This window comes from Numida meleagris, chromosome 3 (genome assembly GCF_002078875.1).
Source record: "Numida meleagris isolate 19003 breed g44 Domestic line chromosome 3, NumMel1.0, whole genome shotgun sequence".
Classification (NCBI taxonomy): Eukaryota; Metazoa; Chordata; class Aves; order Galliformes; family Numididae; genus Numida; species Numida meleagris.
The window spans coordinates 53,864,265-53,885,076 of record NC_034411.1 but is presented as its reverse complement, the minus strand read 5'-3'; the positions used below and the strand labels follow the sequence as shown (position 1 = coordinate 53,885,076).

The 20,812-nt window shown below is 43.6% G+C and overlaps 1 protein-coding gene across 7 annotated transcripts in view; it reads right to left on the bottom strand.

Annotated features, from left to right (window-relative positions):
* Window positions 1-20,812, bottom strand: part of NHSL1 (NHS like 1) — a 163,602-nt gene that overhangs the window by 67,092 nt on the left and 75,698 nt on the right. Inside the window, exon 1 of one of the 7 annotated variants that reach the window (XM_021390715.1) lies at window positions 15,910-16,040. The exons of the other annotated variants lie outside the window; for them this stretch is intronic. Coding sequence (XP_021246390.1) covers window positions 15,910-15,925 — 16 coding nt within the window. The 5' untranslated portion in view covers window positions 15,926-16,040. Of the gene's footprint in view, window positions 1-15,909; window positions 16,041-20,812 lie in introns of those variants that run through there. 7 annotated transcript variants of the gene reach the window in all.

The window sequence follows — 20,812 nt, the reverse complement described above, 5'->3', positions numbered from 1 at the left end:
CAGCCTCTGGGAGAGGCCCCAAAGGCTGCACTGCTAAGGAAGTTTCCATACTGGTTTCCACACCTACCCTAATCTCACATCCCACACACTATCTTCCGTCAGGACTCAGGAAGCATGCTCTTCCTGGGCTTTACAGTCAGCCCACAGCGTGCTCAGATCAGGACTGCAAGAAAAACAGCACAGAAAGACACACACAGACCCTGTATAGCCTTTTGTCCTCAGCAACTTTTTAAAGTTTGATTTTAACTTGACATTGTTGGAGAGGCAACATGAGAGGATACGTGTTTTTACAAAAGGGACAACACCAGAAGTCTACATGAAGTACAACTAACTGAGCTCAGTTCTGGGTCTGCCTCCTTCACTCCTCCTCACAAATACTATAGTCGCAACCCATCATTTGTCAAGGCCCTGGCTCAGTACAGAGGCACAAGGAAATGTCAGGAAAGTTGTGTACTTCAAAAAAAGACTTTTTTGCTGTCTACTTGATAGCTAGAATAAAGCACGTGGGCAGAAAAATCACTGGTTAAGGAAAAAGCAACAGCATGTCAGGTGAGACACAGCTCCTCTGCCTCCCTGACACCGCGCACGTCGCCTGCTACCGCCTGCAGCTCTGGCCCGGCCTGGGAACAGCGTGTGCTTGCAGGCCGCCTGCAGCACCACACCAGGCAAAACGCACCACCCAGCAGAAGGCGTCAGCAGAACTGAGAACAGCGTGTGCTGGCAGCAGAGAAGTGAGCACGAAACTGCCTTGTTTGGTATTTGTTTTGTTGTTGTTGTTTTTAATGTCCTGCTACTTTGCAGAATGATCTGAAGAAGTAATTGTCTCTGTATAATGATTTATAGACACCTCACGTGGTTGAACCTCAGAAAATTTGCCAACAGAAGAAAACAGGTCTTTGAATGAAAAGTGCCAGAAAACTTTAATGAATAGGGATGAAACAAGCCCTGTCTACAACCTAATACTTTTTGGCAGCCATTCCAAGCATTGGCACGAATAGGAATGGACAGGGGTGAATGTACCAATGGGACAGGCAAGAGCTGCAGGCACAGTGGCTCTTCCACACACACACAGAGGGAACCCATGGGCACCAGCTGAATGCTGGTCATGGGGCATTGAGGCAAAGACAAATACACAAAGCCAAATAAACTTACTCATTAGACTATGAGAAAGAAACTCTGATGAACACTGAGTTCAGCTCTCTCATAAACCACACAGATATCCTTGTGTCCACCACAATAAATCGGTGTCTAGACAGCCTTCCTAAGGGGGTGAAGCTCCATGGATGCTGCTAGCAAACCAGCTCATATGCACAGCACACGAGCTCCCGAATGGAGCAGCATCTCTGGAATCCACTGAGCTGGCACAGTGCTTGCTGCCTCACTTCTACTTCCCTGATGTTAGAAGGGTCCCATGAAGAGTCTATCTATTGGAGATGGACAAAATTTTGGAAATCAGTGCTATTATGTAGCATGCAATGCAATCACGGATGCAATAAGATAGAGGAAAAAGGCAAAACTCAGTGTTCAGCAGACTGAGATGTTCCCAAGCACTTAACAAGATGACACAGGATAACATATTGGCCTGAAGACCCAATAACATTTAACATGCACTTCTCTGGACTACAGATAAACCCCATTAGCCATGTTCTCAATGCGTGCTCACGCAGTAAGGCTGATGCATGATAATGGGATCAGGGCTGAAATCCAGTTTAACAAGTATATTTACCATACGGCAGGCACTAACGTCCACACAAATTTTTCACTTAAAGAATAAATCTGTTCTTCTCTGACGCCTGGAAGACCTTGGCAACATATACGATAGGTAACACATACAATACATGATCTTATGACAGTTAGCTATAAGAAAACGTGAAATCATAAATACTTCGGAAGAGGATGTGGACGTACTGTTCTCATGTGAGAAAGACACTGCGTATCTTGCCAACTTTACCTTTTGCCCTCTTCTCCAAAAAAAGCTATAAAAACAATAATTTTATACTGTGCATATACGGAACAATAATCTGAGTGAAAATTTCACCTGAAATCTCACCATAAAAATTCTGATGAAGCTTCACAATTCTACTTCAGCTAAAGTGCTGTTTTATTTTTTAAACAGACAGAAGTGAAGCTGTTCACTTTCCTCAGCTTTGAGCTGTTGTTAAAGAAACTTTCCCAAATAGCATTTCCTTTATTACTTTTTCACACCATTTAAAAATTAACTATTAGTAATCCAAGTATGAATGCTCTGAGCAGCTTGTTAGACATGCATATTCATCCTTTTATCAGCATATTTCATTTTTGCTAAACCATCTCTTTACAGGCTTATTAGGAAGAGCTTGAATAATTAGGGAGGAAAATGATTACATTATACTGGAAACAACATTTGGTCTAAAGAAAGAACGTTGTTAAGAGTTTGATGGATGCCTCAAATTGTGACTAACTCCATGATTACAAGAAACAAAATAAAAATACAACCAAAGAAAACATGGGCGCTTTTATCAGACATGCCTACGTGCTCCTGACCTCGAAAAACAGCAGTGGTACCGATATCTTAGTACATGTAGGCGTTTTTAAAGCCTGTAGGATATACATAATGGAAACACAGGGGATTAGGAATCACAAAGTATGGGCGTGTCAGTCCTACTGTGTTATCAACATGAGCTTCAAAAATACACATAAGAAATTCTATGATGGGTCTTTATGCACGATTCGTAGATCCTCTGCCTAGAAAAAAAAAGGTAATACATATGACGTACTAAAATAATGGCACAAAAACATATACAACAATGCACAACAAAACCATCAAATGAAGTCATTTCCAATGCAAGCCCAGGACTCACAACTGAAATTAAAGGGAGCTGGTAAAAATCCACAGGGATAAACCTTGCCCTCATTAGACAGCAATTCTATTTTTAGCAGCAAAGGGCTGATGTACCTTGGGCTTTTCAGCTGATCAGCTGAAAGTTCAGATTGTAGGCACAGTTACTTGTAAAACAAACAAGAAAAAAATATGTTTATATATGAAACATATTCCACTGGAGCCATGTAACACAAAGTAAACCTCAAAACAGGGCTCCCAGAGAGCAGGGATCCCCACACTGCAGAAGGACAACAGGTATTGCAGCGGGATCGCAGCTGTGCCTGACTGCAGTGCCCCAGTGTCCCCAGGAGCTGGCAGCAGCCAGACCAGATTTGGGATGTGCTGCTCTCTCAGCCCCTTCCTCTTTTTTGTGCACTAAATGTTCAGTGCATCAAGTCCTGACTCACATTCATCAAACACACAAGCAGCAGACAAAGGAATTTCAAAAGCAAGGAAAAAAAAAACAACCTCGAGGTATTGTAATTCAATTCCTTTTTTAACTGAAAATCAGTAACTCAAACAGGAAGGGAGTAGGATGTACCAGCTTTACCATTTCTGAAGCAAGTCAAACATTGGAAGAGCTCTTACAATACCGAGAGACATCAAGGAGTATGGGAGATGAAAAGGCTGAGGCAGGGCGGCTGTGCTTGGAGCTCCATGCTGCTATCCCTAAGCGCTGTCGTGGAATTGTTTTCATCAGCTGCTTGTGATCATACAACATACATCTAGCTTTTCTTTTTTTCCTTTTCTTTTTTGAAGCACTTAAGTAACTAAAACCAACACAATACACTGTGTAAAAAGCTAAAGCAAGTGCTGCTGGCAACTGTGTGTGTAACAAGCTGGATGCAAACCCCTGAAGGCAATGGTGTTTTTCTGCTGTGGCTCCCGGTGCCAGGGTTACCTCTCTTGGGTACCCCTACTCTGCATGGAACCTGCAGACTTGCCAAGACAGCAGGCACCCGTATCACCTGGATGCAACAGAAAGATAGAAACAAAAAGCAAAGTGAAAATAAACCAAGAGCAACGTGAATAATCAGTGCCTTGTTGGAAAGCAAAAACATCATTACAAACCCTCCAGACTAAGTTTCTTTCTTTCTGGCATTCTCCATTAACTCTGTTCTTACTTGCAAAACAGCTCCTCCAGTCTCGTATTTACTGTGAGCTCAATACTAACACTTTTCCCAATAAGGTCATGCAGAGATTGCTCCAAATCTTTGCTTCCACCAACAGCTCTTTCCTACCTCTTCATATACGTATCTCTTGCACTGAGACTGCATTATGATCTGGAACTATCTTCCCATATCTCCCTGCCTCATCAAATCTAAGAATACCCATTACTTTCTCTTTCATATCTTAATTTCATTTTTCCTTTGCTGTTATGTAACAGCCCTCAGTAATTACTTTTAATCCAGTAACTGTTTTGAGATACAGCATGTAAGTAAGATACTGGAGGAGAGAAAACACACTTTGCATTACATTACGACAGTCCCTAGGAACTTAGAAATACACTTCAGTGTTGCAATTGTTCATCTTTACTTTCAATTTGAAAGCCCTCTTAAGAGCAACAAACAGTGCCTGATGCTCAATATCAAATCTTCATTGTTGCTTTGGAATATTCAAATGAGAAAGCAAGTAAAGCCAGCAGTATTAGCAGCAGGTAGATCAGAAAAATCTTTCTATGCTTTTCTGTTTCAGCTCTGTTGCCATACAGAAATAAGACTTTCTAAGATGAAGAGTTTGGTTGGTGCTTTTTATGAACCAGACTGACTTTGTGAAGGGGATGATGCGTATTTGGGAGAGAAGAGAGAATCATCAAAGAGATGACATTTCTGAGGAGAAGCTGTTACTAGTGGCAGTCTCAACAGCAGCCTCTCTTGCTGCCTTGCTTCAGGAGCTTCGTCCCACTTGTCACCTCGGACAGGGCAATCTTGGGGCACAAACTGGGGGGATGAGAGGCTGTAGAGCACCCCATGGAAAGGGATCTGGGGGCTCTCGTTGAAGCTGAATTTGAAGTCAGCAGTGTGCCCTGGGAGCCCACAGGGCCAACTGTATCCTGGAGTACCTCAGACCCAGCACTGCCACCGGGTGAAGGAATGGGTTGTCCCCCTCTGCTCTGTGCAGCCTCACCTCCAGCACTGGGTGCAAGTTTGGGTGTCACAATATAAGAAGGTCATAAAACTATAAGACAGTGTCCAAAGGAGGGCTACAAAGATGGTGAAAGGTCTAGAGGACAAAAAAATATGAAGAGTGGCTGAGGTCCCTTGATTTGCTCAGCCCAGAGCAGAGGAGGCTGAGCGGAGGCCTCATGGCAGCTGCAGCTCCTCATGAGGGGACCGGAGGGGCAGCGCTGAGCTCTGATCTTTGGTGACAGCAACAGGGCCCAAGGGAACGGCATGGAGCTGCATCGGGGAAGGGGGAGGTTAGGTGTCAGGAAAAGGTTCTTCACCAGAGGGCAGTGGGCATGGAACAGGCTGCCCAGGGCTGTGGTGACGGCCCCAAGCTGCTGGAGCTCAAATGGCACTTGGACACCTCTCTCAAACACAGGGTTTGAATTTGGGTGGTCCTGCATGGAATCACGAGTTGGACTTCATGATCCTTGTGGGTACCTTCCAACTTAGAAGATTCTGCGATTAGGAAAACACAGAGTAAAAGATGATTCACCAAAAGCAGGGTGAGAGGACAGCTGCCAACCTGGAGACACAACGGATAGCCAAGCGGGTCGCACTAGCACAGCCACACACCATGCAAATGAAGGAGACAAACCTCTAACAGCTTGTTTCACAACTCGTATTAAATGATGACACAGAGTTGTAAGAAGATTGCCCAGTGCAGGTCTGCTTATTAAACTCATTACCATGGCAACAGGAAAAAAAAGAAGTCATCTCCCCACTACCATTGGATGCCTGAAGAGGGAAGCATCCTTCTGGCACGGAGCAGCAGCAATCCCCCTTCAACTCAGGAAGCTTAACACAGGACTTCATGCATGGGAGGGTTTCAATATAAAAACAAAGCAATTTACACCACTTTACAAACACTGCTATCAGAAACATCCACCAGAAAGCTGCCACCCCAAGCCCATGTCCTTCTGTACAGGAAGTTCTGTCCAGCTTCTCTGCTAGAACTGACACCACTGAGAATCAAGGGGGCCCTCAGGAGTAAAACAATAGAGAAGATTTAAAGGATTCAAATTCATACCAAGTGAAGTCATTTTTTGCCAAGTATTTCTAAAAGTGCTTCAATTTTTATGTCAGAATGTCTATGTTTGGCATAAAGAACTGCCCTTAACATTTACATAAAAAAAAAAGAAACTCAATTTTTTAACTAACAAGAGTGCTAGTTGAGCACACATTAAGCAAACCAAGAGATGCTGAAGAACGAGCTGACCTGTCAATCACTGGTTTCAGAGAGGAAGGCTCAGTAACCCCTCCAATCCTAGTGCCATGATCAGCCACAGCACAGGGCACAGCGTTCAGCTCCAGGGGGCACCGCAGGGAAATTGTGCAACTGAGTTCAGGGCATGGAGCAGCAGCTGACACATTCTCTACAAATACACTACAATCTAATGCAGTAATACTAAAATGCTGGTGAAGGAGCAAGGATGGTGAACCTAACAAAAAAAACAACTAATTCAATAATCACATTTTTCACTGCACAGCCTGCTGTTGCCAGGCTGACACACAGCTTTTGGCCAACCATTTGCTCAGCTCCTGAGTGCCCCACCTGGCACCCCCTTGCCAACTCCCTGTCCTACAGCTCTGAGCAATGCCACAGGCACTGGGACATCACAGTCACCACTCCCGGCTATGAGTCCATTTCCCCTGGTAATCACTAATGTAGATTTTCCTAATCACTGCTGTCTGTCACACACTTCCACCAGGAGACTGAGGAAAGTTTATCTCTCAGCAAAGTATACTGAAAGAACTAAAACAATATTTTATATCAAACATACAAAAATTTTAATCTAAAGTGTCACAGTTTGATGAAAATCGTATTTATGCAAGGTAAGCCAGTTCAGAATCTATTTCTTAAGCCTTCTGACTAGATACAGCCTGCATACTTTACAACAGATCACAAAATGCTTTTTTCTTAAAAAAAAGGTAAGTAAATTCTGGGATTTGTAGATCATGGCATCAAATTCCAGTAGAAAGAGTAACGACAAAAATATGTGGCCATTACCATGGAAAGATTAGTCTAATGAGAAGCAGTACAAAGTTGTAGTATTTCAATCCGGGACAAAAATCACACTCCAAGAATGCTTGTGAATCCAGGGATCAATAATATATCCATATGCTGTGTAACTTTTAGTATCAATTACATAAGCCTCAATTTTTACAAAAAAAACCAAACTGCACTGATTTGTTCTTTTTGTATCTTTAACATGAACCTTTCTGGACTGCAGTTTCATGCAGAATACAAAGCTAATGGTTGAACTGAGCTGTTCTTTCAATTACAGTGTTGGATCTTGCTACAAGATGATTTGAACACATGTGGTAGAGCTGCTCCAGTCTACCAGTGACTTTTCCTTCTTGGCCCCTGGAGCTACAACTCTGCAACAAAAAAAAAAAACAAACATACACACAACACCAGAAAACAAGTCAAATGGATGAGCTTCACAAAACCACCTGGGAAGAGCAGCCATCTGAACACCAGCCACAAGGAAACACACAAATTAATATATCCTATTGTTTATGGGATTCAATATCAGTCTGTTCACTAGCAGAAAATAAAATGAAAAAAAAAATTCTGAAATTTTGAGCAATGCTGACAAAAGTCAGTCCCCTTCTAGATTACCCTTTCCATATACCGATGTCCTTGTGCCAGGGAAAGATATTCTCTTAAACAGCCCTGACTGAGCAATGCAAAAGGCATCATGGGCCATATCAAAACCACAAATCAAGACACAGAAAATTTATGTAATTTTCCAAGTCCACGCTTCTGGTAATTTCATAATTATGTATCCTGAAATTACAGATTTTGACAGAATATATCTTCTTCAGACTATTGATCAAGATAAATTTGAGGCTGAACAGATCATTATAAACTTTTTTGTACTTTGAAGTCACTCAGATTTTACACATAGTTTGTCTGTTCCCCCTGATTTCTTTTCCAAGGAAAGAATGACAGTACAGTTGCACAAATGAGGATGATAACTCAAGGCTAGACTTCAATGAAACTGTGGCATGTTTTCATACTGCAAATACTATTTGTAAATTTCCTAATGCACGTGGCCTTTACACACATGAAATGATTTGCACACATATCCACATGAGCTTGTACGTAAGCAGGATCTGAAAACGAGAGCAACCTCTGATCAGGAGAACACCACAAGAATATCTCAGATCTCCAGCTCAGATCCAAGCTGTTTGACTCAGCGGGGTTGAGTACGCTTCATGGCAGCAATTCCGAGACAGCCACGAGGCGGTGGCACTGTCCTTGCAGTCATGCTGCTGTAGAGCATGCCCAGAGTCACAACAATACCAAGCAGACATGCCAAGGGCTGAGGAAAGATAAGGCTTTGAAAAGAAATCAAAATCTGTTCATGCAGGAAAAACAGGGTGTTTGTTTTCCTTTTCTTCTCAGTTCTTACATATATTGTTGACCTCAGTCTTGCCAAGAATTGCTGCTGCCACCTAGAAATTGGCCCACAGCAGTATGCAGGAACAGAATTTAAAGTAAGGTTAAACTCCATGGCACAGAAAAGCATAGTTCTGAAGCCTTCAAAAAGCAACAAAGAAACAAAGACATTCACCTTCTCAAATTTCCCTTTCCAAAAAAAAAAAAAAAAGGAGAACACAAATAATCTTATTCCTCATAAAATTTGCAGAAGATAGCTGTATAACAAGCAAGGAAGAAAGAAATATTTCATTTTAAAATTCTAACTGAGGTACTAAGCACACACTACTACTACTTCCACAGCCTTCATCACTCCACACATCTTCCCAGTTCCCACCTCGGACCCCCTCCTAGCATATTTCCTGCCAGGAGAGAAGTGTAAAACCAGCCTGTACCTTTCTTCCTTGGGAACGTGTTGGTTTTGCCATGGTCTGTTTTCCAGCAGGCACCTGGTTTGAATGGGGAAGTGGCCACAGATTGCTGTACAAGTGAATTCTCATGATTGCCAGAATCTACAAAAACCTCTTGAGTTCATCTGAGGTATGAAACTGTGACAAAAAACAAACCTGACTGACTAAAGAAGTATGCATTTGTGCATTCAGACAGCAGGAAGATTTTATCCAAATTACTGGAAAAAAAAAAAACCTCCTTGCAAATTAAACCTTCAGGCAAGAGGGTCCAGCTGATTGACCTCAATAATAAAGGCAGAAAAAACCTGGGCTTTCCTCATTACTTAGGCTTCATGCTTCTTTATCTCACATAAGCATGTTAAAAAGGAAGCAATTCTCCAAGGCTAACAAATACGCAAAATATAATCCAAGCCTCTGTGGCTGAGGTGCAGAGAGCATATGCCCCTCCTGGAGGGTGGACTCCTGGCTGTGCTGAAGCTTCAGCACCATAAGCATTAGACCCCATCTTCACTATCAGGTGTGGCTACAATTGCTGTTGTGTCTTTTCATTTTAGCAGTTATTGATGAGTTTAAAGTAGAATAAGTGTGGATCATAAATTAAAAACAGAAAGGGACCAGGATGCCATGCTGGGAAGAGATTCCCAACGGATTTCTCGATTAGGAGGATTTCCAGGTCAAGAAAGTCCTCCTAAGCAGCAGCCTACAGAAAGATATTGCAGTATCTTGCTACATATGTAACCACAGCGCAGCACAGGAAAAGAGCAAGAGAACATAGAGTGATGTCAGCAAGGTCTGAGGTCCCTCTGAGAGCATGAAATTTATAAAATAAAACTTTCTTTGTAAGTAGAGCACACCCGATGCTAGAAGGGGACAGGAGAAACCCAGGAGTCCCAACCAGCCCAAGCCTGCAAGATTTCTGTATTGGCAGTGTCTGTTGTTCAGTTTAAATGGAAGGATAGAGAGCGGGGCACACTTGCAAGCCTGTGTGCTGCCAGGAGGACCTGCAGGGCACCTGTTCCTCAGCCTGTCTTTCCCTGCAGCAGAACAAAATAGACAAATTTCATACGCTGGAATTAAGTATATAAAAGGATAATTCTTCCCAGTCCTCAGATGGATCACCAGGAGCACTTAAGTGTGGGATGACTGTATTATACAATACAAATACAATCCAGGGCCAGACCTACACATAGCCTGAAAGACCACTGCTATAAACCTCACTTACCAGTTACAGAAATTCTGACTTAAATTACCAAAACTTATCAAGAACCATCTTGAAGACACTTCTTTGTCCACATTATCCTGTTTGGAAGCCTGTTCCAGAACTTCCCTCCTCAGATGGTTTGGCATCTTTTAATGTCAGACTTCAATTAATTCACAACTTGCTCAAAACCATTCATCTTGTGCCAATACTGTACTTTAACTTCAACAATTTTCCTCTCTCATCGTGATATTTACCTCCCAAGCTACCAGCTAGACTAAATAAGCCATGCTTTTGTAACTGCTCAGCATAAGACCAGCAATTAAGCTTCAAATATTTTCAAGTCTCAAGTTCTACATAAGTTACATAAGAGCTTTAAATGCTAGAAACATTTTCTGAATTTTTTTAAAAATACAGATAGAAAAGAATGGGATGCTCTAGAGGACTGGGAGTCAGACAGCACTAGAACAGCATTAAAATAAGATGCCTGGGGTAATTATAGACTGTTTCACCAGACATTAACCACAGGCAGGACCGCAGCTGTGACAGGACTGAATAAAAGAATTAATAAAATTTCCAGCTCTTAATGCCAGGCAATGTGCTTTCACAGGAAGCAGATCTCCTATTTGACAAAAGTTTATGGCATTTCCCCAGAAGCAACATCAGTCTTCTGCACAAATGCTGCTGGGGAAAAAAAAAAAAAAAAGCTAATGTAGATGAGTAACAAGCATAGACAGTACAAATCTGGTAATGCTATACTTAAACAATGCAAAACCATTACTAAGCTTAAACAACCGAAAAATGTGTGAAGATATTTAGAGGCTCCAAGAATGTGCACACTGTTTCAAAGACTACTTCAATGTGAAATTCTTTCAATAGTTATGCATCCCATCAGCTGCACATGCTACTTTCTTCTTATGTTTTCATATTCCCGAACCTCCAAAGTTTTGCTGTTTAAAATGAACAGTGTTGGCTTCTTGCTGCACTTTGGCAGAAATTCACTGCCCCGTCCTACTGCAATGCACAGCAATCACCATCCGTATGTACTGTGGTCACAACCCTGCAGATGATAGTGGGTTGGTATTGTTTAAAAATCAAACATTAGCAGGTCAAGGAAAACAGCAGATGACCATTCTACCAATGATTCATTTGCCATTAATCCCTCCTCAAGATTACAGCACTGTGTGAATTGTGCAAACGAGTCCTGCTGCAGCCTGCAGTGAAGCAGGCAAGGAGCAGAAAGGGAGGGAATGCATTAAATGCCTACGTGAAAGTAAAATTAGAGGCAAAGGTGTGTGTTAATTATATGGTTGTGACAGCAGACAAGTCAATTTTCATAAACTCTTTAAGACTGAAGAACTACACCTGAATAGACCATGAGCGTCAAGTATTTCTGTGTGCTTACCCACCTCTGTGTTGAAAAAGCACAAGCTACATTCAAATACTGAAAGCTCTCCTGATCTCCTCATTTCTGATTATCTGCTAAAGATCTGCTGAAGGTGAGGTTCTACACTAACTGCTTTCACAGCTAAACCCATGAAGCCTGCTTTGTTTCCACCCCAATTTAGGGTAGCAGAGCGAAAGTCCCGTGTGCCCTGGGAACGGCTGGCATGCCTACCGGAGGAGATGTTTATCTATCACCTGACTACATTTCTGCCCAGCTTCACCCACTGCCATCAGTCTCCTTAAAAATTTAACGGAAAAAATACATGCCCACACCCTGTTCTGTTACCAAAAAAAGAAAAATGCAAACACACCAAACAAAAGGCATTCATTTGGCAGGTCCTGAGCCAGTGCCGTTTGGTGGCCTCTGTCAGGGCAGTCAAACGAAGCAGCCCCAAGGAGTGTACCACATTTGAACAACAAGATGAATAAACATTGTTGGGGCCACCTCCGCATAACGGGGCCAAGAGCTGGGGAGCAGCTCTCCTCTGCCCAGCCCTCACTGCAGAAGTATCTGTGGGCTTCCATTAGCCCCTCCAGCTGCACGCAGACTCAGGGAACAGGTGGAGCTGAGGGACACTGCCTCAGTGCTCAGCTGCCTTGGAAGCTCACTTCACTTCTACATATGCTGCCCTCCTTCCCACGTGCTCCGTTCCAATGCATTTAGCTACTTAAGAGAAAAAACAGAACTACCTAGGGATCTTCAGCACTCCCTAGCACTCGACTAACTTCAGGGAGAATTTTGCTATTCAAACCTGCAATCTTGCTTCCATAATGTTCAATTTTATTCTGTACTTTCAGGCACAGTTTGAGGCAATCTCTATTCTTTGCTCTCTGATACAAAGAGGACAGACCTGCATTGGGTGATACAAACATGCACAGCCCTGTACAGATCTCTTCACCCCTGCTCCTTCCTTCGGCACAGGATAAAAGAGTTGTTTAATCAAGAAAAAATTCAAACTTCAAGCAATCTTAAACTCTAAAATCCCTTCTGTATTGATGTACAAACTGATTTGTTTTGCAGCATATGAAGATACCGTGTCTGACAGATCTCTCCATTACTGTCCTGCCATGCGAAGAATTCTGGCAGATGCAGCTGTTAAGACCAAGTTATGCGAAGACTTCCCTCAGTGGCAGCCCACAGCTGCCTCACAGGTGAACCAGGCAGCAACGGCATGGATGGGGACAGGATAAGAAGTGGCACAGAGAACAGCCTGGAAACAGTACAGCAGGACGAGTAATTCCATGGAGTACATGAGAAATGAAGAACAGATCAGAGCGCTTCTTATAGCTGCAGGCTCACCAACTTAAGCAGTCACATATCTGAAATTTAATTCTGATTCTACATATTTTCAAATTGCTTTTATATTTCGAAGATTTGCTGATCAGAAACATCCCCAAAGTTGTTTTCACTATTGAAATAATGTGTATGACATATAGAAATAACCTCAAAAAGAATGGATTTGACTCATAAGCCAAACTGTGGTTACACAGAGTTGAGACAAGGTTAAAAAAAAAATTGAAATGAAGTCAGAGGAACAAATACCACACAATCAATCAGTTGCTCTCTTAGATGTAAATTAAACACTAAATTCTGCAAAGGACCTTCACTTTGACAGACTCTTCCATTTAGATGACTGCAAGTCCCTTCCTTCATTTGGGACTGCTGTATGTGAAAAAATTAAAATTTTAAACAGAAACAAAGAAGAAAGCAAGTTTTACAAAATTTTGCTTGCCCAGTTCAACTTGGAAAATGTATTTGTTTAAAATCTGTTTCTGATTTCAAACATTGGATATTTTATGAGAACGTTGCCAAGAAAAGAATCCAAGGAATGCCTTTACATGCACAGAACACATGAGACAACTGGTGAGCAGGCCTGTGATCCTTTAAACAAATAAATAATAAAAAAAAAAATCTCCATTTCTACCATGAAGCCCTTCTCCAGGGAGCAAGCAGCACATGCCTGGGATTTTTTATGGATAACTTCTATCATAACTTCTTGCTATTATTAGTATAAAAGACTTCCCTCTCAAATCCACAGCTGTAAGACAAGCAACGATGGAAAATACTTCCCATGCACAGGCCAGCAGTAAGCACACATGTCTGCTTCACAGTGTTTCTTGGCGCTACTTTCCTTCAACCAAAACTATAAACCAAAGAGAAACTCCAGGCAAATATCACAGGAACGTAAGCTCAATTTTAGCACATGCCAACAAATTGCAGCTCGTGAACCTTCTAGGAATCAAGCCTTTTGGAAGAAAACAGCTTTCAATCTTCCATTTCTTTCTCTCTAATTCCAAATACCGGTAACAACTGCACCACGCTGCCTCTCCTGTGGGTGCCCTGCTCTGACCAAGCACTGATGCAACTCCTGCTGCACATACCAGGGTGAACTCAGCAGCCATGCCATGGAACTGAGCAGCACAGGGCCATGGTGGTGAGGTAGAGGTGCACACCGCCCATCTCTTTCTCTCCCGAGCATCTCATGGGTAATGGGGAAGGGTGCTGCAAGCAGAGCCTCTGTGCCACCACTAGGGACTGTGCAAAGAGAGTAGAAATAGCTACCAGAAGAAAAATAAAAGGCAGCTCCATGGCCAGACCCCTACACAGAGACCTGGTTTTAGAGAAGGGATTTAATCAACTGATCCTACACATGCAGAACACACCTACACCCACACAGCACACCGACTTAGTCCCTCCACAAACTCAGCGCCCACAGCTTGTCATATCAAGCCTGCTCATCATAAGACTGAAAAATAAAACACAAGGTGGGAGCCTGGGCAGCGTGTAAACAACTTCACCACCCCTCCCAGAGCCTTCAGAGCCTAAACAGAAACAGTATCTGAGAGACAGACCTGCTGTGCAGCTTCGAAGACAAACAAATCCTCCCCCTCAATGAGTTCCCAAGCACTTCTCTCCAACACGTGCTGAGGTTAACAGAAAGAAATCAGTGGTAATGCCCCAGCTGATTATTTCAGGATCCTGATTTGCAAACCCAAGTTAATAATGTACTTCATGGTAACCAATGATCTTCAAGATAGGGAGAAGCCTACTGTCAACTAATATAATAAAACAGTGCAAAATAGTGGCTTAGAGAAAACAGTATGTAAGTGCATACAAAGAGGAAAAACACTCCAAATACATGACTATTCAACACAGTTTACAGACATTCAACTGAAGATGCATTAAAAAGCACAGATATTTCAGCTTTATTATGAATTTCACTGTATAAAGTTATTGCTGGGCGTAAGACTTCTCTGCAAACTGCTCTTTGGTTCATTTTCAAACAGGTGCTTAAAAACACAGAAAACCAAGTCTTACCAGATGCCTAGTTACCCAAAATGGTTTATCTGCTACGCTCGTTATTTAAACAACTTCTGGCCTGTATCTCTAAGTTAATGCTTTAAAAGGTTTCCACTGTCACTGTTTCTAAATTCCAGCAATCCACTGAGTTATGTCATGGACTGAAAACCCCTTGCTCTGCAGTTTAAATAGAGCTGTTTTGTTTTGGTTGGCTTGTGCTTGGTACACAGTAGTAACCTCATTTAAGATAAACCAATACACAGCAAAATCGTGCCATGATATTAATTAAGGTTTTGTCTAGAAACACGGGTTCACTACTCCAAAATCCGCAGAAAAGAAACTTCATTCCTGCTTTTTAATTAACGGTTGGCAAGCATACCGAGATCCTTAGCGGGGCCTTCTCGCAGATAGAAGTCATTGGGAGAGCGAAAGTAATCAGCGTTTTGAACAGCTCAGAGAGGGGAGCGAAATACTCTGAGCACGGGCTGACAAGCAGCCAAGCGTTGAACCCAACCACTATTCTTTCACGGGCAATGGGTGTGCCTTACAGCTCCTGAACTCCTCCTTACAACAGCTCTGCGCTGTTGCGCTCTGCGCTTTCAACCACTGCACCTCGGTAACAAAAAGACAGTCGCAACAACACCGATTTTGAATAAAAAACGTTAGTACCCCGTTCTCAGGAATTCCAATTAAAAAGCTCGACCCCTCCCTCGGCCAAGCACAGCCCCGTTCCCCGAGGCTCCCCAGCAGCTCCTCTCCCTGCGACCCTCGGGTCCTCCCGGGCCCTGAGACCACCGAAAGCCGCAACCCGCCGCCCCCCGCGGCGGGCGGATAGGAGCCGAGCTCCCGCTCCGGCACACGCCCGTCCTTTTGTCTGCCGGCACCGCGGCGTCCCCGCGGGCAGCCCGTCCCTCTCCCCGCTCACAAAAGGAGCGATACATTCGCACTCTTCTCGGCAAAGCGTTGAATTAATGAATCGACGTCCCCCCACCCCCCAAAAGGATAACATCTCAGCGCCACAGCCCCTCCTCCATCCCACACAACCCGGCCGGAAACGAGCGCGGGGCTCGGCCCCGCTCACCCTTCAGGCAGAACATCCCGCACCGCTTCGAGCCGCGCCGAGCTGAGCTCCCGCAGCCGCCGCCCGGCCCCGCCCGGCCCAGGCCGGCAGATGCAAGGCGGCTCGGGAAAGGGGGAGATGAAAGGGCCGCGGTCAGCTTCCGTCCGTCCCAGCTGCTCTGTGCATGTGCCAATTAACGGGCAGGCATTGAATCCTATCACCGAGGCTGAAAAAGACCTCCAAGATCATCTAGTCCAACGGTCCACCTACTACCAATATTTCCCACTAAACCATGTCCCTCAGTACAACATCCAGACGTTTCTTAAACACCTCCAGGGACAGTGCTTCAGCCACCTCCCTGGGCAGCCCGTTCCAGCACCTGGCCACTCTTTGGGAGAAGAAATCTTTCCTAACGTCCAACCTGAACCTCCCCTGGCACAACTTGAGGCCATTCTTTCTTGTTCTGTCACTAGTTACACAGGGAAGAGGCTGACTCCCACATTGCCACACGCTCCCTTCGGGTAGCTGTAGAGAGCAGATAAGGTCACCTCTGAGCTTCCTCTTCTCCAGACTGAACAATCTCAGCTCCCTCAGCTGCTCCTCATAAGGCCTGCGCTCCAGACCCCTCACCAGCTAGGGAGTCAGGCTTCGTGATCCTTGTGCATCCCCCTTCCAACTCAGGATATGCTGCAATGCAACTGTAAAGATCACAGGGGATACAGCTCAAAGAATTTCTCACATACTCTGTTTTTCTGCACAGGAGACCTATAGAGGAAGACAAGTGCTCAACCTTGGGCATTGCTTTTAAGGGACACAAAGAGCTGCCAGCAGCACCAGTGCTTGCTGGTGATATCTGGGTTCGTATGCAGCACACCAAGACTGCTGGTGTTCATTTTTATAGAGCCTGGCCCTAAACAGCAAAGTAATGTGGGAACAATGCAATGTAAAAGTCAGGGTAACTCCCTCACTACCAACTGAGAACTGCAGCCCTCTCCAAATGCATTACTTGTCCTAAAATACCTCAGTAAAGCCACACTGCAATAAAGGACATAAGTAAACTCGTTGTCTTTGGGAAGGGCTCCAGAGAAAAACCCTGGTGTAGACACCTTAAGAACAGGAGTTTAGACCACAGATGCTGAGGCAGCATTACTGAGATGCCGAGTACCATTAGGCATGCTTAGGTCTGAAAGTATCATATTTCAGTGATCTGTCATCGTGCAAGAAAAGTGGCTTCGTTTTAGAGCAGGCTAAGAGCAGAATGCTGCATCCAAAATGTGGGGACGTTGCAGCGGAGCAGCCCCAAATCCAGAAGCAGTTTTTATACAGCTTAGCCTACCCTTTCTTTTCCAAATGCTGACTGCAAGGTTGCAGACTAATTTCAAGACTTCCCTGTGCTCAAAGAAGCAAAAGGCCTTTTTCTCTTAATTCTATTTTGTGGTGTTCCAGGCATACATGTGCAATTTCCTATCATAACTCTTCAGAGGGTTCCAGGAACAAACACTTCATATAGGGAAAACAAACAGTACCATCTTGTAGCTGGAGGAAGGTTACTTGGATACCAGAGGGATTTAAAGGTTCAATCTTGTTAAATCTACTCATTAATTACCTGGAAGGGGAAGCAAGCAATGCATCAGTGCTATTCACAGGGGACTGGGAGCAGCTGCAACACTCTGGTGGGGATTGAGAAATACCATGGGGATCACAGACGTAAGCAAAAAAGCACTAAAAGGAGGCAAAACCAGCAATCAAGCAGCATAAACACAGTCGGAAAGAATGTAAATTCAACAAGCAACCGCTCTTCAGTACTCTCTGTCTTATCCACCATCTCTGCCCTCATCAGTAGCAGAGAAGCTTGCACGGGATCCCCGTGTCTGGGATTCTGATGTCTGTGGGAAAGAGGGAAGGCTTCAAAGGGAAAACAAGGTAACAAAAGTAAAAATAAAACACAAATGTACAGATTTGAAAAGGGGAGCAGGATTACAAACAGGCATACAGCAGTCCAGCATCTATTTCCCAAACACCTGAGGGGACAGAAATGAAGGTGTGCTGAAAAGTCAGAAGGGAGCACAGGAGCGGTCACACATGCCCTCTTTCCTCAGAAAATTAAGCTAAGACCATCCTTAGAAGACAAGTCTGGTACACCTTTGGTGTGACACCAACACATGTGGCTGCTGTGTTCCAAATTCCCTGCTCTTCTAAAAGCTGCCATGGCCACTCTGATCAGCTAACTGGATGCTACGTAGAGTGGCTTCATAGAGGAGACCGTGGCTGACACAGAGCATTGTGCATTCCCCGCACATCCATACTAGTAGTCATGGTCATCTAAAGGGAAACGTTCAAGTCATGTGAAGTCAGGAGTTTTGACATATCAAATCTTGTTTTTCCAGCACAATAAAGAAATTGACCTTTTGGAGTAGGTCAAGAGGAGGGCCACGAAGATGATCAGAGAGCTGGAGCATATGAAGAAAGGTTGAGGCAGTTGGGCTTGTTCAACCTGGAGAAGAGGAGGCTCCAGGGAGACCTCGCTATGGCCCCCCAGTACTTAAAGGGAGCTTATAAATAGGAGGGAGAATGACTTTTTACGTGGACAGATGGTGATAGGACAAGGGGGAATGGCTTTAAACATTAAAAAGGGAAATTAAGGTTAGATGGTAAGGGGAAATTCTTTACTCAGAGAGTGGTGGAGCACTGGCCCAGGCTGCCCAGAGAAGCTGTGGGTGTCCCGTTCCTGGAGGTGTTCAAGGCCAGGTTGGATGGGGCCCTGGGAAGCCTGTTCTCATGGGACATCAGATTAAACATTTTTTCCTTTCAAACCAAAGTGGTCCATAGAGATGCACGTTTCTGATACCATGGATGGGTGCCAGTCTCCTTTAGAAGGAGATTTTCTGAAGCCTGAATCATTCTGACACACTTCCCTTTCAAACTGTGCGTAAAATACACAAACAACAACAACAAAAAACCCTGAAAAACTATCCAAAGAAAACAGCTTGAGTCAAAATACCATTTTGGACTTGAAGGTTCTCACAGCCCAACACCGCCTGTCTGCTGCCAGCTTGGGCCCAAAGAAAAGCCAGTGTCAGAGCTTGCTGGGAGTGGTGGCCACAGAATGATAAGAGGAGAGATAGAGATAGGGAGGTTAGCCCCGGAATGGGCTGAAAGGGATGGTCTTAGCCCCAGCGCTGAGCATCAGCTAACAGGACATTAACTTCTATTCTAATAAGAAACACTGAGTAGCCTCCTAACTGCAAAGCAAGAGAAAATACTTTGCTGCAATCTTTTACATTTGATATTATTACCTTACCAGTTCCACTTGAGGAATTTTTCACTTATCAGGGTGGAGTTTCCTCACACAGTGAGGAAGGAAAGAAATATTTTAAAAATTATTATAGAAGAAGAAATTTGTTTGGAGAAGGTCACAGCAGGCCTAGCAAGACAACAGACGGCAAAAAGGCTGTGTCCTGTCCTGCGAAAAGTAACCTGAGGAAGTGACTTGCAGCGAATGGACCTTCTCAAACTATCAGTGCACCAGCTACCGCACAAAGCTACACAAACTTGCAGAAACAGGGGTTGGCTATGCCTCTCAAGAACGGCATGAGAAACTGAATTTTCCAAGTATTCAAAGGAAGAAGAAAATTGAAGCTTGAGCACTTATGAGCAACAGGGAGGAACTAAACCGTACAAGTATCTGAAAGTGCTGCTCATCATTAAAACCATCCTTTTCTTTTCCAATAAAACTTCTGAAACAATTTCAGACTGTTTTCTTTCTTTAATCCTAAAACACTGACATTTTATTTGAAGAAGGCACTTAGTTCCAATTCAGCCATATGTAAATCCCAGAGAGAAATTTAAATCTGTTATTTGTGGTTGTTTGTTTTGGTTTGTTTTTTTACATCAAGACCAGGTTTTCAAAAGACACCTTTATTTCTATTCCTACAATAGCTATAGCTGGTAGTTGCAAACTGGTGGTTTGCAAGTAGATATTACGCACAACATTTATGAAATTATGGCTTCAGACTACACATAACAAGTTCATCTGCAATAAACCCAGCAGTCCCTGAAGGTGAAAAGTGCTTGGCATTAGAAATAGTGAAATGAATGATTTTCAGAATGGGCTACCTTCTGCCTTAAGTGAGGAAGAAAACAAATAAAATGAAGCCATGAATCAGTTTGCCTTATCTTTTGTTTGCCTTACTCTTGAGAGCAAGAGCACAGAAAGGGCAAAATCAAGAGTTGCTGCAAGTCAGAGAAGGAATCTGCAACCAACTTCTCCAAATTCATTCTAATAAAAAAATCATTATTTTGTTAGGGTTGTGTGTCAAATTGCCTTTGATTAATTGATGCAACAGAGCTTTATCAATGATGTTTACTAGTAAAATAAAACAAGATAAGACAAAACAGAAAAACCCATAAGCACCTTTATTTGCTCAGTCATCCATGCACAGCTCCAGCAGGCAACCACAGGGATACCATGGGTTGGTGCTTCAAACTGGCAGGGTCTTTCACCAGGGCTGCTGAAGAATGCTTCAAGGTAATGGGGAACATCAAAATGAAGGGTGGCAGTAAGGACACCTGGACTTACTGGCTAGAAGGCAAATCACACCTTAACGGGTCAGTGCAACAAAGACAACTGCACCCTTGTGTGCTACAAGGAGGAGAACAGAACAGGCTGTCTCTCTACGTAGGCACAGTTATAACATGGCATAACCTAATACAGAGCAACCATCCTTTATCTACAAGCATCCTGAGGCTGTCAAACAGAGGACATACACAAATAAACAAACAGAAAAATCAGTTTCTATTCTTGTCTAAGGAGCCCATCAGTACTGGCTGGGAGCAGTTTTCAGTCACATGGTCAGAAATGCTCACCTAACAAACCACAAGTAGCTCACTGAAATACGAGGCTTGACAAAACCTGCACTACTTT